We start from the raw sequence: 14,363 nt of genomic DNA, 5'->3' as shown, positions 1-14,363 counted from the left end.
ATAAGCTTGTCATCCTAGTGTGCTGGAAATGCTACACTCAAATCAAGTGTTCCTTTCTGGTTTTGTATATCCTCACCTGCTCCTCACTGTAAATCACTGAGACGTCAAGAGCAGTGATTAATTAAGCTGCACGTGCAAGTGCTTTTTTTCACCTGTCAAGCAGGCAGAAAACTCACTGGAGTGAATTGTGTGATGCTGGGTAATTCATTGCCCTTTGTTTTTAATTGTTATTATTATTATTAATTCCCAGCTCTGAGGCTTTGCAGAAATATTTTTGCAATCTCCTTTTAATTACCGTCTCTACCGGGACAATACGCTGGGGTCTGGGAGCTGTGGCTTCCACCACGGGAAGGATTTGTCCTTCAGGCTCAGGGAAGATAAATAATCGAGGTCTGCAGGCTGCGAGGTTTTTTTTGATCTCGTGGTAGTCCGATTACTTTAGACTGGGTTCTTATTTAAATAACCCAATTAATAGCACCTAACTACCTATCAGTTTCTTATTGATGTGTTGTGCATTGTAATATCGCTGTAATTTTAATGGAATTTGGAAAGCCTGGATGTTTTTCACACTCTTTGGGGCAAACAATGAAATTAAATTGTATAGTGATCTTAATCTATTATTAAAAGCTCCTGGAAAGGAAGATTACAAGGTAGATTCAGGTTTTGAATCGGTTTTGCCATTGGTTTAGCAGCGGGTGGGCAGGCAGATGCCTGCTCAGAGTAGAACCTATTGCCATTTTTCACCATTGATAGAGTAGCCTTTCAGAGTCAATGAGCTCTGTCAATGTGAGCTTGTCAAGGCTACAACTTCATAGACCTGAGAGGCGGTTTGAGAGGTCAGCCCTTTTCAGGTTTGCTGTGATGCAAATGAACTTTAATGCTTAAACAACTATTGGAATTTTTATGTCTGCTCCTTGTTCTTTTTTCTTCACAAAGTCATTGACGAGACATTCAGTGCTTTTTAAATTGGAAGTTGCATTGTGCTAAAGACCTAGTACAGATTTACGGAGGGCTGAAAGCAGTTAGATCATGTTCTTTTCATGGTGCGATTAGAATCAAATCGATTTCCCTACAGCCTTCAGCATTCAGATGGCAATTTTAACAAAGCTCGGGGGCTAGACAAGGGACAAAACGACTGAACTGAATGTTAATTACACTCTGCAGCCTTATTTTCTTTTGATTTGGAGCTGACTGGCAACTAAATTAACAAAAGTGTGACCATAACTGCTGCCCTATTTTCATTTAAAAGGAGAGCAGACTCTAAAAGGCTATCTTTACAAAGAAACAAGTGAGGTCTACTGATGATTGTTAAAGGGCACTGTCTTAAAAAACATAATAATAACAATAACCCCCAAAATCCTCCGTTCCCAGTTGATGTGATAAATTAGTCACTGGCACATCCACCTTCTGATAATTCCCTGACTTGGGCTTTTTAAAAAGAAGCTGGGATAAAAATGCAGTGCCGTGATGGCTCAGGGATAGGAGTGAGCTAATTTTGAATCATGTGACCGCAGCCCAGCACATGCTTGGGTGTCTTTCCCCACACCCCCTTGGGCATGAAAGTAGAGAGAAACTCCCGTTTGGAAATCCAGGTGTTAAGGTTTTGCTGGGAGATTTGTTGCCCAGCCGTTTCTTTCACTCAGACGTTGTTGTTGTTTCTCCTTGACTTGTTAAGGTTCGTTTACAGCGCTTGTACTTTGCAGTAATAACAGCAAGATGCTTTCTCATCCCTTCCCCTCACCCCTCTCTGCCTTGTAAGGAAGCTGCAGCTGCGCTAAGTTGTATTTGATCCTTGTCATTGCGCCATCCTTTTGCACCTGCAGCTCTGCCGGGCTCATCTTAACACCTGGCACCATGAATTATCCTCTCTTTATTCATAGTCAGGAGCAAATCCCATTTAGAGCCGAAGCAGTATATATTCTGGCAGTCAAATGACCATAAATGTCAGAATGTATTTCTCCAATGTAAATATAACTGAATAATTCTCTCCCAAACGCTGTGAAACTTTGCAGCACAGGGCGGCCTTTAATACCAGCGTGCATAATCTTGAGAGCTGTGCAGAACAGCTTTCAGGATTCTCTCTGAAGTGTCAAGGATGGACAGCATGGGCAGTAAAACTTTGCTTTAGAATCCTAAATGCTGGCTTTGCTCAGCGCACAAAGCGCAGTTTTCGGAACCTCTGCTGGAGCAGTTTGCTGTAACTTGGGTGACGTTCATTTGAGCACTTCACTGTTACTTTAGTAGTGTTCGTTTGTGCACTTTACTGTAACTTCCTCCATTGGGTTTTCAGTCTAAAATCTGGGTAGAAATGCCACAAAAATCAGTCTTTTGTCTAAAGCAGGGCATAGTTGTACTTGACCTACAGGGCTGCAAAACAGCCTCGAGGTTTGTCGGTTTACATGCTGACCTTAGGAGAGGTGCATTTAGACCACGGATACTGAGAGAGCAATCTTGCTTTCCTACTTAGCTGGCTTCAAGATTTCTGTGGTTTTGAAGTTGTAACTGCTGTTAAGAATCAGAAACTAAGCTTTATTTTTGTGTGTTCAGAAGTGTTTGCAGGCAGCTCTTTGGGTGCCATAAAAAGTCGCTTCTGTCCCGGTTACTGTTTAATACCGGCGAAGTTTTGCCAGCGCTTCAGACCACCCTGTACTCAGTCACTGTCCTGTACCTCTCTCCTTTTCAACACAAAAGCAGCTGCAAAACAAAGTTTTTCTAAAGGCAGTCAAGAGTAAAATTCTTTCTCATTTGTCTTCCAGACACGAAGATCGATTGAGAAGTTATTAGAATGGGAAAACAATAGGTTATACCACAAGGTGAGTGCCGCGGGGAGCAGCTTCGTACTGTTGGAGTTTGAATTGCACAGTATGGAAACAGATGCTTTTGTTGAACGAAAAATATGAAAGGTGGACAAATGGCTCAGTCTGGGTGCTGCAATAAAATACAGCTCATTTTTCTTCCTTTGCTTCCCTCCTCGTCTAGCTGTGCTTGCATTGGAGACTAAGCAAAAGGAAATGTGAAACGAATAACATGATGGAATATGTAAGTTAAAGGGCTGTTTTGTGAGTTTCTCTATTAAATGATCATTTATTTTGCTTCTGATCTTATTCTTTTCCGTGATTATTAATCAGCAAAGGTGTCAGGAGCTTAATCAGCCTGAGTGCAAGGATTTTCTACGGTTCACAGATGCATGGTTTGATGCGCGGGGCTGATTTATAAAGTTATGAATGAGTTGAAAACAAGGCTTCACTGTGCTCTGAAAAATAATAAATTAATTGCCAAGATAAAATAGCTCCAACATGTGCTGATGGAGTGTGAAATTTTGGATGCTGTATAAAGAATAAGCACAACTTTGGTTACGCAGCAAGTCAGATATGGCTGGTTTATATAATGCTAATCGAGTCCCCAAGTATGGAAGGAGACCTTTCAGCTGAGCTGTTGGAGCTTAAGAAACCTTTAGCCTTTTTAGATTTTAACTGCCCCTTACCTCAACTGTCTTGAAAGTATCTTTATCTCCAATTGCTGCCAGCAAAAGATTGTTGTTTTGTTTCAAGTCAGTTTCTGGAGTCTTAAACTTCAGTCTTTGGCTAAGCCCTTCTTCAAAACACAGAGTGAGAAGTTACGTGCAGTTTGAAATGAGGAATGCCCAGCGTGGGATTTGTTTGCTGGGTTTGCAGCCTCCTTGCTCTCTTTATTTCCAGATATCTTGGAGGTGCATAGAATGGGCTGAAATGAAGCTGCCAAAACTGAAGTAAACATTAGAATTTGGATCATTTCTCTTAATGCTCTGGGAAGTAGGCAGCAGTTAAAGTAAAGATTAGCCTTTGAGAAAGATCTACTGCATTAGTTCCAACTTATCTGTCATCTTTTACTACGTGGCACTTTGTCTGTTCTTTGAAACAACAAAGCTATCATGCATATAACAATCTCAGAAGTGATTAAATAGTTGGAAGTGATATTAAAGGAATCTCTTTTAGTCTTCCCCTTTTTCTGTTCCTGCTGTCTGTTCTTTGAAACAACAAAGCTAGCAGGCACATAACAATTTCAGAAGTGATTAAATAGTTGGAAGTGATATTAAAGGAATCTTTTAGTCTTCCCCTTTTTTTTTTTTCTGTTTTTACATTAGATCTTATTTTTGAATCTTGAAAATGCCCTTTTTTTTCTTGCAGCTCACTGAATGAGCAGGCTTTTTCCTAAGGTTTGTTCTACAAAATCACTTATGTTTTAGGTGGGTGAAATGCGACTGAGAAATGGAGCAAAGCAAATTTCAGGCAGTAGATTTGAGCTTTCCCTGAAAATGAAGGGAGTTTCATTTCACTGAAAATTCTACTTCTCCACAGAAAACATTGTTCCACCCAGTGGTTTGCAGATTCACTTGGAGAAAAATAAACCACCAAACCCATTCAGTGCTAGTTTTATACAGCAACAGATGAACATTCCTTCTATTACATACAATTTCACATCATTTGACCTATTTACATTAGCAATAGGTAAGCAGGGGCTTGGAATTTTATAGGATAAAGACCAAAGATTGTTATTTTCAGGTTGTGAAACACCTGATGCATTATCTCTGGATACATTTAATGAGAACACCTTACAAGAGCTCTGTACTCTCCTTTTCAGTGCTATTTGCTATTCTCTTTAAAACTGTCTTTAATGTTATGTTCATTATTGAGTTGTAAATAATAAATGCTTACTCTTCTCCCCCCCCCCCCCCCCCCCCCAACCAAGTGATTTAAATAGTGTCTTCTACCCCAAACTTGGTGCTTGGCTAACCTGAGGTTCTAAATCCACTCTTTGTAGATGCTAAATTAAATAGGTAAATTAAAGACAAGATAGTCTTAGGCCTTTGGCATAAACACAGTGTGCCAGCTTTACTTCTTGCTCTCTTTGAAACCTTGCCTGAGTATAGAATCATAGAATGGTCTGGGTTGGAAGGGAGCTCCAAAGCTCATCCAGTCCAACCCCCTCTGCAGTCAGCAGGGACATCCCCAGCTAGATCAGGTTGCCCAGAGCCCTTTCCACCTGGAATATCTCCACCTGGATATTCACCTTGAATATCTCCAGGGATGGGCCCCAACTACTTCCCTGGGCAACCTGTTCTGGTGTTCCACCACCCTCATGGTAAAGATCCTGTTCCTAAGGCCCAATCTAATATCAGAATCTCTGGTACCTCAAGTATGCAGTTAGTGACCACTGGCAGTGACTTTGAGCAGCTTGCATCACTTCTGAAAATTAAGTTACTTCTGAATGCCTCGAAAAAGAAACTTCAGACACCTGTGTTTGAGACTTATTATGTCCCAAAGTGTTTGCCACAGGAATAAAATGGGAGGCTTGCCACTTTTCTGATGCTCAGTAGAAATGTTTAAGTAGCCAAGTGATGTTCTCCTTTACAGTCCAAATGTTTAACTTCTTGGGAGGACAAACTCCCCTTACAACTAAAACCCTTAGTTGTACTGCCAGATGCATTTGTGTGTTGCAAATACAATCATCCTGCTGTGTTCTGACTGCCTCTCTGAAGGGAAAAGATGCACAGTGAACGTTCTCTTCAACTTTTTAATTGGAAGCAGGATGAACCCTTGGGTAGTGTTCTGGAGTGTGCCTGTAGCATGTCTAGATGTGAGTTAGGCCCAGAAGAATAATCCTGCAAGAGGATTAGTTCAGTTTCTGGTTAGCTGCTGTCACGTTCGTTAGCTGTGGGAACTTTGCAAAGGGTGAGCCTCATTCCTGAGCAGCTTTTGAGCTACAAAAGTTATTTAGATTCTTATTTGAAGTGAAAGTAATTTGGAAGTGAAGGGTGACAGATAACTCAGGGCAGGTTTTGAGCTATGAAAATGATTCAGATTCCTATATTAATTGAAATAAAATTTGAAATTAGGGGATTGCAGACAATTCTCTGCCAGATTTGAGCTCTAAAAATCCTTTAGATTATTATTTTAAGTGAAAATGATTTTGACATGAAGGGTGAGAGACAATTCTGTGCCACAAAAATGGTTTAGATTTTCAGTAAGTGAAAACAACTTGGAGGTGAAGGCTGACAGACATTCCTGTGCAGCTTTTGAGCTACAAAAAAATGACTTAGATTCCCATCTTTAGTGAAAACAAGTTGGAAATGAAGGGTGACAGAAGTGTCTGTGCCGGTTTTGAGCTCTGAAAACGATCCAGATGCCTGTATCAATTGAAGTCAAATTTGAAATTAGGGGTTGCAGACAATTCTATGCAAGTTTTGAGCTCTAACAATTCTTCAGGCTCTTGTTTTAAGTGAAAATACTTTTGCAGTGAAGGGTGACAGAAATTTCTGTGCAGGTTTTGAGCCTCCAAGAATGACTTAGATTCCCATATTTAAGGAAAACAATTTGGGAATGAAGGGTGACAGAAATGTCTGTGCCAGGTTTGAGCTATGAAAACGATTTAGACTCCTATATTGAGTGAAAGTAGTTTGGAAATAGATGGTGACAGACATTCCTGTGCAAGGTTTGAACCATAAAGGTGATTTAATTTCCTGTATTAAGTGAAAATGATTGTGGACTGAAGGGTGACAGACACTCCTCTGCAGGTTTTGAGCTACAAAAACTATGTAGATTCTTATTTTAAGTGAAAGTAATTTGGCAGTGAAGGGTTGCAGAAATTTCTGTGCCAGCTTTGAGCTATAAAAATGATTTTAGATTCTTGTTTTAAGTGAAAACAATTTGGGACTGAAGGGTGGCAGACATTTTTCTGCAGGTTTTGAGCTATGAAAATGGTTTAGATTCCTAGGTGAAGTGAAAATAGTTTGGAAATAGATGGTGATCGACATTCCTATGCAAGGTTTGAACCACAAAGATGACTTAGTTTCCTATATTGAGTGAAAACAGTTGTGGACTAAAGGGTGACAGACACTCCTCTGCAGGTTTTGGGCTACAAACATTTTTTAGATTCTTATTTTAAGTGGAAGTAATTTGGAAATGAAGGGTGAAAGAAATTTCTGTGCCAGCTTTGAGCTATGAAAATGATTTAGACTCCTATATCGGTTAGGCCGCACCTCGAGTCCTGTGTCCAGTTCTGGGCCCCTCAGTTTAGGAAGGAGGTTGACTTGCTGGAACGAGTCCAGAGAAGGGCAACAAAGTTGGTGAGGGGTTTGGAACGCAGCCCTGTGAGGAAAGACTGAGGGAGCTGGGGTTGCTTAGCCTGGAGAAGAGGAGACTCAGGGGTGACCTTATCACTCTCTACAACTACCTGAAGGGAGGTTGTAGACAGGTGGATGTTGGTCTCTTCTCCCAGGCAGCCAGCACCAGAACAAGAGGACACAGTCTCAGGCTGTGCCAGGGGAGGTTTAGGTTGGATGTTAGGAAGAAGTTCTATACAGAGAGAGTGATTGCCCATTGGAATGTGCTACCTGGGGGGGTGGAGGTTTTCAGGGGGAGACTTAATGGGGTGCTTGGTGCCATGGGTTAGCTGTTTAGGTGGGTTGGATTGGTTGAAGGGTTGGACGCGATGATCTTGAAGGTCTCTTCCAACCTGGTTTATTCCATTCTATACTGAGTGAAAAGAGTGTGGAAATAGATGGTGATCGACATTTCTGTGCAAGGTTTGAACCACAAAGATGGTTTAGTTTCCTGTATTAAGTGAAAATAATTGTGGACTAAAGGGTGACAGGCACTCCTGTGCAAGTTTTGAGCTACAGAAATGACTTAGATTCTCCCATATTTAGTGGAAACAACTTGGCAATGAAGGGGTGGCAGAAATTTCTGTGCAAGTTTCGAGCTGTAAAGATGATTTAGATTCCTCTGTTAAGTGAATTCATGTTGGGACTGAAGGGAGTGGCATGTGAAATTGAAACTTGCCTCTGCACACAGCACCTCCTAGTTTCAAACTGTATTGTTTCAAATGAGTGCATTTGCCTGGAATTGTGTTTCTGTCTGTTGTGCTAGAGAAGAGGGTTGCTGCTATCACCCCTGTAACAGCTGTGCCTCTGTTGTGTTTTGTTTGTTTCCCTTTTATGCAGGTCATCCTTATAGAATTTTTACCAAAGACACCGATTTTTCGACCAGATTAGCATTTGATTTATTTATAGAGACTGACTTTCAAGTATGTTGTCTTTCCAATGGTGCCTTGCTTGGTGCTCTCCTGGTGGTAACATAAGCATTGGTTCTACAGAATCTTGTGGTGTTTTCATGCTTTTGTTTGTTTGTGTGTGTGTGGGGGGAGGAGGGGGGTTGGGGCTGGGGGGGGGGGGGTTGGATTTGAATTTGTTGTTTGTTCATTATTTTATTCTTTTTTGTTTTAAATAGCATGTTCTAAGTGCATTTGGTCAAACCCTACAAAGCATTTTCACACAGATGTTAACTTCTGCTTAAGTTATTGTTACTTTTTACTCCTTCTGTTCATGTATCTTGATTATTGTTTCCCCCCCCCCCGCCCCTCAAGTCTTTTCTGATGTGTGTACATATCTCTGACTATAAATACACAGCTGAAAATGGTCTACAAGTGAGCAGGTATTTTTTTCTAACCCCCCCCCCCAAAGTGACACAACTGATTGACTGTACCTTGTCTTACTTCCTCACCCATTTCCATGCTGAAAGACCTTCTGAGATCTTCCTAAGCTGCACGTCAGGGGCTAGGCGAGTAGAAATACCTCTGGTTCTTTGGGCTACTGAACTACTACCAACAGAGGAAGGAGATCAACTTCACCTGGAAACTCTGCTGCTTTTTCTGGTTTTTTGGCAACCCCAATGTCATTGCATTGGTTAAAAAAAGTAATCTCTGTGCTTCTCATGAAGATGTCCTGTCAGCTGGTCCTGAAAGTGGTCTGATTTGAAGGTGGAAAGAAAAGCAACACAACAGAGCACCAAAATAAGAGTTCTTTTACTCAGCCTGGGAGAATTGCATGCATCTGGTTAGTAGAACTTTAAGGTTAAATTATATCAGCATTGGAGTTTCTAATGTAGCTGTTTTAATTCAGGCTAATGCCATGTCTCAGCTTTATTCCTGCTGTTTACCAGATCCTGTCCACAGGAGTGCAGAAGGACTTGTTTTACTAAAACTTCTGGTCCAAGAGGACCTTTCAGGTTTCTTTTGTTTGTTTTGTGTTGTGTTTTGTGTTGTTTCAAAGCCACAGAAGAAATAAAGAGTTACAGAAGAAAGGTGGAACGGTGCAGTTCCAGGTGCAAATGCCCTGCATTAGAACTAAAGCAGGCCACTCTGGGCAGCAGTGGGAGGTTAAATGTGGCAGAGGATTATTTATTGCACACTTGCTCCTGCTCATTTGGGTTTACAAAGCTTATTTTCTGCACAAATGTTTCAAAGTCTCTTTTTTGTTTTCAACTGGAGCTGTGATGGGTCAGGCCAGTTGTATTTTGTTTCTTCTGCTTCTGCTTTAGTTGTACATATCTTCATCCCCAGGTGTCTGTCTGGTTTTAATTGCAGCTCAGTCACACTTCAGACGTTTGCTGCATCATCTGCACTTGCTGTCCATGAACACTGATGTAAGTTAAGGATATGTTCCCTGTACAGTTGTGGTAGCAAGCAATAATGTGAATATATGACACAAATCCCACCAGATATACTCTGCTAAGTATTTGTATGAATGAAAAGTTGATACCACTACAAGAGTAGTCTTCTCTTTCTTTCTCTTTTTGTTCATCTTTTACAGACAAGTTTTATTTCAAGGTGATATATTACAGGTACCTTGATGCTGTGAACTATTTTTCTATGTCTGAAATATTTATTCTCTGTAAGATAGCCTCTAGCTGAGCATTGTATTCCTAAACTGTTGATGCTGGGAGCACTCCACAGAGCTTTTAGGTTTTCTTAAATCTAAGCCTTCTGTATCTGTTTCCACAACTCATCCTCTGCTCAGCTTCTGTCTGTGGATTCCTGCTGCTTACTTTGCCAAGAGCTCAGCTACATTTTTCATGCAAGCCTGCAAGTGGGTCTGACTGGATGGGGTATGACTCTCTTTTTCAATGAACAAATAGCAGTTTTGTGCTGCCTCAGTCTTCTGGGGCCTGTAGCAGTTTCTTTGCAAAGTAGCTGGTTATATTTTTTTAAATGATCAATTTCAGCCTCTTCTTTAGTACAAATCTGGGTCTGCAGCATTCCTGCTCTCACCCAGAAGTGTTAGTTGTAATCTCAGACCAGTTTCAGCCTGAGAGAATGGCCAGAAGCCTAACACTGATAATCACAGAAAGTTAGGAGCTGGAAGGGACCTTGAAGATCATCCAGTCCGACCCCCTGCCAGAGCAGGATCACCCCCAGGGCAAGTCACACAGGGACACATCCAGGTAGGTTTTGAATGTCTCCAGAGAAGGAGACTTCACAGCCTCCCTGGGCAGCCTGCTCCAGGGTTCTGTCACCTTGACAGTGAAAAAGTTTTTTCCTGGTGTTCACATGGAACCTCCTATAATGGCTGAGGTGCAGGTTGGAATTGGACAGAAGTGGAAACTGGTTGTAAATACTGATGACCAGAAATATGTGTTGATTTTCTTCAACTGTCAGTTTTCAACTTAAAATACTGACTCATGCAAGACCTAGATTTTATTCTCACAGTTCTCAGTTGACTGTGTAGGTAGGTTTGTGTTATGGATGCAGGTTTCCACTGGTAGCTCATCAGTGTAGTGGGATAGGTTGGATATAGAATCACAGAATGGTCTGGGTTGGAAGGGACCTCTGAAGGTCATCTAGTCCAACCCCCCCTGCAGCAAGCAGGGGCATCCTGCTTGTGATAAGTTCCTAGCAGCACTTCATTTGGTGTGAGCTGTTTGTCTTTAGGTTTACCACCCAAATCTTTCCATACTACCTTCTGTGTCACCACAGCTTCCTGGCCAGCAGCACCCAAACCTACCTACAGGAAAGCTAAGCAAGCACAATGAAACCAGAGCAGTGAGTAGTGTGGCTTACAGGTTTACAAAGAGTATCTCCTTAGCAAAGCTTCCACAGAGGTAGTAGTGCTGGTTAAGCTCTTGACTACCTCTCAGGTGCATCTGGAGTCACCTACTTGGTTAGGAGGCATTTCTGCAGTATTTCCACTGACTTTCTCTCTAGGAATTGTAGGATAGTGCTCCAGAGCAGAGCTCTGAGCAAATCCCCAAGTAAGGAGGGCCAGACTAACTGCTGCTTAGAGCATTTATGGTGTTCTATTGAAACAAGCTGTCTGAGAAAATGCAAGCAGGAAACTTTAGAAGCAGCATCTCTGTATCTCAGTATCTGTGAGTTTTGCCCTGAAGTCTTCCTTCCTCTCTTGATGAGGTACACTCACCTAGCAAGAGTGCTATCAAGCATTTTCAGACAATCCCTTTTGAGTCATTAATTGCAGTGACAGAAATTGAACATGGCAGGAACTTTAATCAACTGTTTAATCCCTGCAGCAGTCATCAGGGTTTGCCTTTGATGTTTCTAAAATGCTAAATGTGTTTAGTTTGTGTGCCAATGAGAAGACCTAAAACCTTTTTTTCCTGTGCCCAGGTAGCAAAGAATAAAGTTCCAAGAGTTTGGAGCAGGACAGAAGCAATAGTAGGATGTAGCCTGCTCTTAAAAAAAATGCATATTATATTATACAAACCCTGTTAATCTTCTTACAGTTCAGCAATTCCTGCTAATAACCCTAGCTGTGTATTTCCAGTTCCCTGAATGGTGAGAGTTAAGTACCACTTGATGTTCAGCATTGAACAAATGATGCTAATTATGCCTGTTGCACCTTTAGCCTGAGAAATTGATGGTAAAGGTATCAAAGACCTCCTAGGAAAGCTAATTATTATTTTTAGATCTAGTGGCCTTCTGCTGGTCAATAAGGATTTAATTCATACTGGAGTGCAGGGAAAATAAATGATTTTTAGTGTTTCAGTGCTAGGTAACAAGAAGTAAGATATGAAGGAGAGAAAAAACCTTTCTGTCCGACTCCTGCATCCTGTAGTGCTCCTGTGTCGCTAAACAGCTATGATTTGAAGTCACACTGGGACTGGCAAACTTCACCACAAATGAAAATGGTGATGGTGATGGTTTATTGAAAGTACTTTTCCTGAGCTATCACAAACAAAGAAAGTGTTTTGTGTAACCTGTCTATGCAAATCCAAAGCTGCCCTCAGCACTCAAAACCCAGGAGCCCGTAAAAGCTTTTCCAGGATACTGAGATGCAAATCATCCCCTCCTGGATCCATTTGTTGAATGGTAGGTGGAGGGGTGTTTTTTTTTTGGTACATCTCAAGACCATGTTGTTTAAATGCAATAATCTCTCTCTGAGATACAAATTACTGAAAAGTAGTTATTTTTTTCTCCCCTTCCCTAAAAGTCATTCATTAGCCCTAAAGATTGTAGGGCATAGCTTTAAAATGCAATCTGTGACTGTTCAGGAGCCAGAAGGCGAAGAAAAAGAACTTCTCTTTATCCCTTTCCCTCCAAACCCCCCTCCCCAAAGTCTTAATTTTAAATTGGTCCCCTTGTTTTGGGAGCCCCAGCTTATGGTTTTTGAGCAGCTGGCAACGATGCAAATTGTCCACCATAAAAAAAAACAAACCACCCCCACCCCACCAAAACAAAACCCCGTTTGAATTCTGAACAATTTAAAGAGATCACTTTAATTGAAGAGGCAAAAGATTTGCTGGGCAAAGAAAATCCCTGGGTCTTTTTAAGTCCTCCCAGCGCTGCTGATGAGTAATTAAAAGAAGGATCCTGATGAGCCTCCATTAGGTCAAAATCCAGATGATTTTTATGTAAAGGAAATGCTCAATTAGAGAGGTCTCAGAGCCCCGACTGGCTGGGATTCGTGTAGTAGCAACTTATTAAGGGTAAGTGGTGCTGGCTGGTTTTGTATCCCTGCCTCAAATCGTTTGTGTTGCTCTTCAGCAGCCTTGCTTACGAGAAGAAAGCATTTTAGAAATAATAAAATCAAATCTGGTATTCATCACTGCTAATTTGCTGTGCTGCTTCTCCCCCAAGAGCCACCTTGCATTGCCATCACAGAGAGCTGAGCCTGCAGTCGTTCCGATGCCTTTGATAGCCATATTGTAGGTAGATCTATTAACTTCTCAGGGATCAATAAGAACATGGGAGTTCATGAGCTGAATGCCTGTCTGCATGGAGGCTTTACTTTGCAAGCAGCACCCTAGAAAACTCTCTGATTGTAATATGCATGACCAATATGAATGTGCCCAATGTACAGCTACGAGAGCTCGCTTTACCCTGTGGTCTTAGGCTGCTGAATGTCAAAAAGTATGTTGGATATAAGGACAAATTAAACTCTTTTGCTGCTGTGCACAGAGTGATTTCTTTCCAATGGTGCTACCTTCTTAATTCTATGTCAAGTTCTCTCTGGAGGCTGGGTGGTTCAGGGGATGCAGTGTTGGTGTGTCTAGCCCCACCACATGACCTCTGGGCAAGACATCTCATCTAAACTGTGTTTTGCCTGCATGGAAGATGTCCCTTCAAATTCTCCAGCTTAATGTAGCTCATCAGTACTGAACTGAGATTTATCTTCTGGAAAGAAAAATGCAGAAATGCTTGGCTCCTCAGAGTGCAACAGCCCTTTAGGGAAGGTTTAGTGAGGCAAAAGACGAAACATAGGAGAGGCAACACCCAAAAGATGGAATTTTGGGGGTTTGGGGTTGGAATTCTCTGAGTGCGATGGAAAATTAGCTTTCAAGTGAAGGAAATGGTGTTGAATAGGGGAAGTTAAGTAGAAGCTAGCAATCCATTTCAGTCTTAGTGACACTTGTTACAATTCACAACCCTGCTATTCATGCATTTAGGTTATACTCTAATGGACAGTTCTGCCATTATGCAGATTTTGAGGGTAAGCTTCCATCTGAACTCAGCATCTCCTGGTTTGAAATGTCCACACCAAAAGTGAGTCTCTGAGGAGAGCTGTGCAGCGAGTACAGAGCAGCCCTTTGCTAAGCTGGGGCCTGTGCTGCACAGCTCATTGTGTCCAAAGGAAATCCTTCACTTCTCCAGACAGCTCCTGTCAAGGGACAGTATATTTAAGGCCTGGGGGGAAGGATCCAGTTAGGATTATTTCAGTCCAGGTGAGAGAGACCCTTGTAGTTCCTTGCAGCTTTTGTGGAGGAGGGAACCATTGACACATGCTCACTTTTGGAGGGCAGAGAGTGTGTTTTACAACTTTTATTGAGACATGCTTTTGTTTGCCCCCCACCCCCCCCCCTCATTTTTAACTTCCATCAGTAAAAATTACTGGACTTGGTATTAAGTTCTCCCCTCTTACTGTGTTTTAAGTTTGTGAATCCATGTTGTTTTCCTAAATCACTCTTTAGAAGTGTTCCCAAAAGTCAGATCTGATGCAATGGAACTGACAGATATATTTGTAGTGGCTCTGTTTAATTTCATTGTACCACTCTTCAATCTTTATCCCTCATCCTTCTATGCTTGCAACAGGC

General features: G+C 41.6%; 1 protein-coding gene across 1 annotated transcript in view; it reads left to right on the top strand.

The window, feature by feature from the left end:
- Window positions 1-8,175, top strand: part of CHIC2 (cysteine rich hydrophobic domain 2) — a 30,966-nt gene extending 22,791 nt beyond the window's left edge. The window contains exons 4-6 of the mRNA XM_068137699.1: window positions 2,757-2,813; window positions 2,980-3,039; window positions 7,982-8,175. Of these exons, the coding sequence (XP_067993800.1) occupies window positions 2,757-2,813; window positions 2,980-3,039; window positions 7,982-8,032 (168 nt within the window). The 3' untranslated portion in view covers window positions 8,033-8,175. The remainder of the gene's footprint in view (window positions 1-2,756; window positions 2,814-2,979; window positions 3,040-7,981) is intronic.
- The last annotated feature ends 6,188 nt before the right edge of the window (window positions 8,176-14,363 follow it).

This window comes from Melanerpes formicivorus, unplaced genomic scaffold (genome assembly GCF_026170545.1).
Source record: "Melanerpes formicivorus ecotype bairdi unplaced genomic scaffold, bMelFor1.0.p_v2 SCAF_4, whole genome shotgun sequence".
In the NCBI taxonomy this organism is placed as follows: domain Eukaryota; kingdom Metazoa; phylum Chordata; class Aves; order Piciformes; family Picidae; genus Melanerpes; species Melanerpes formicivorus.
This window is presented reverse-complemented; position numbering and strand designations above follow the sequence as displayed.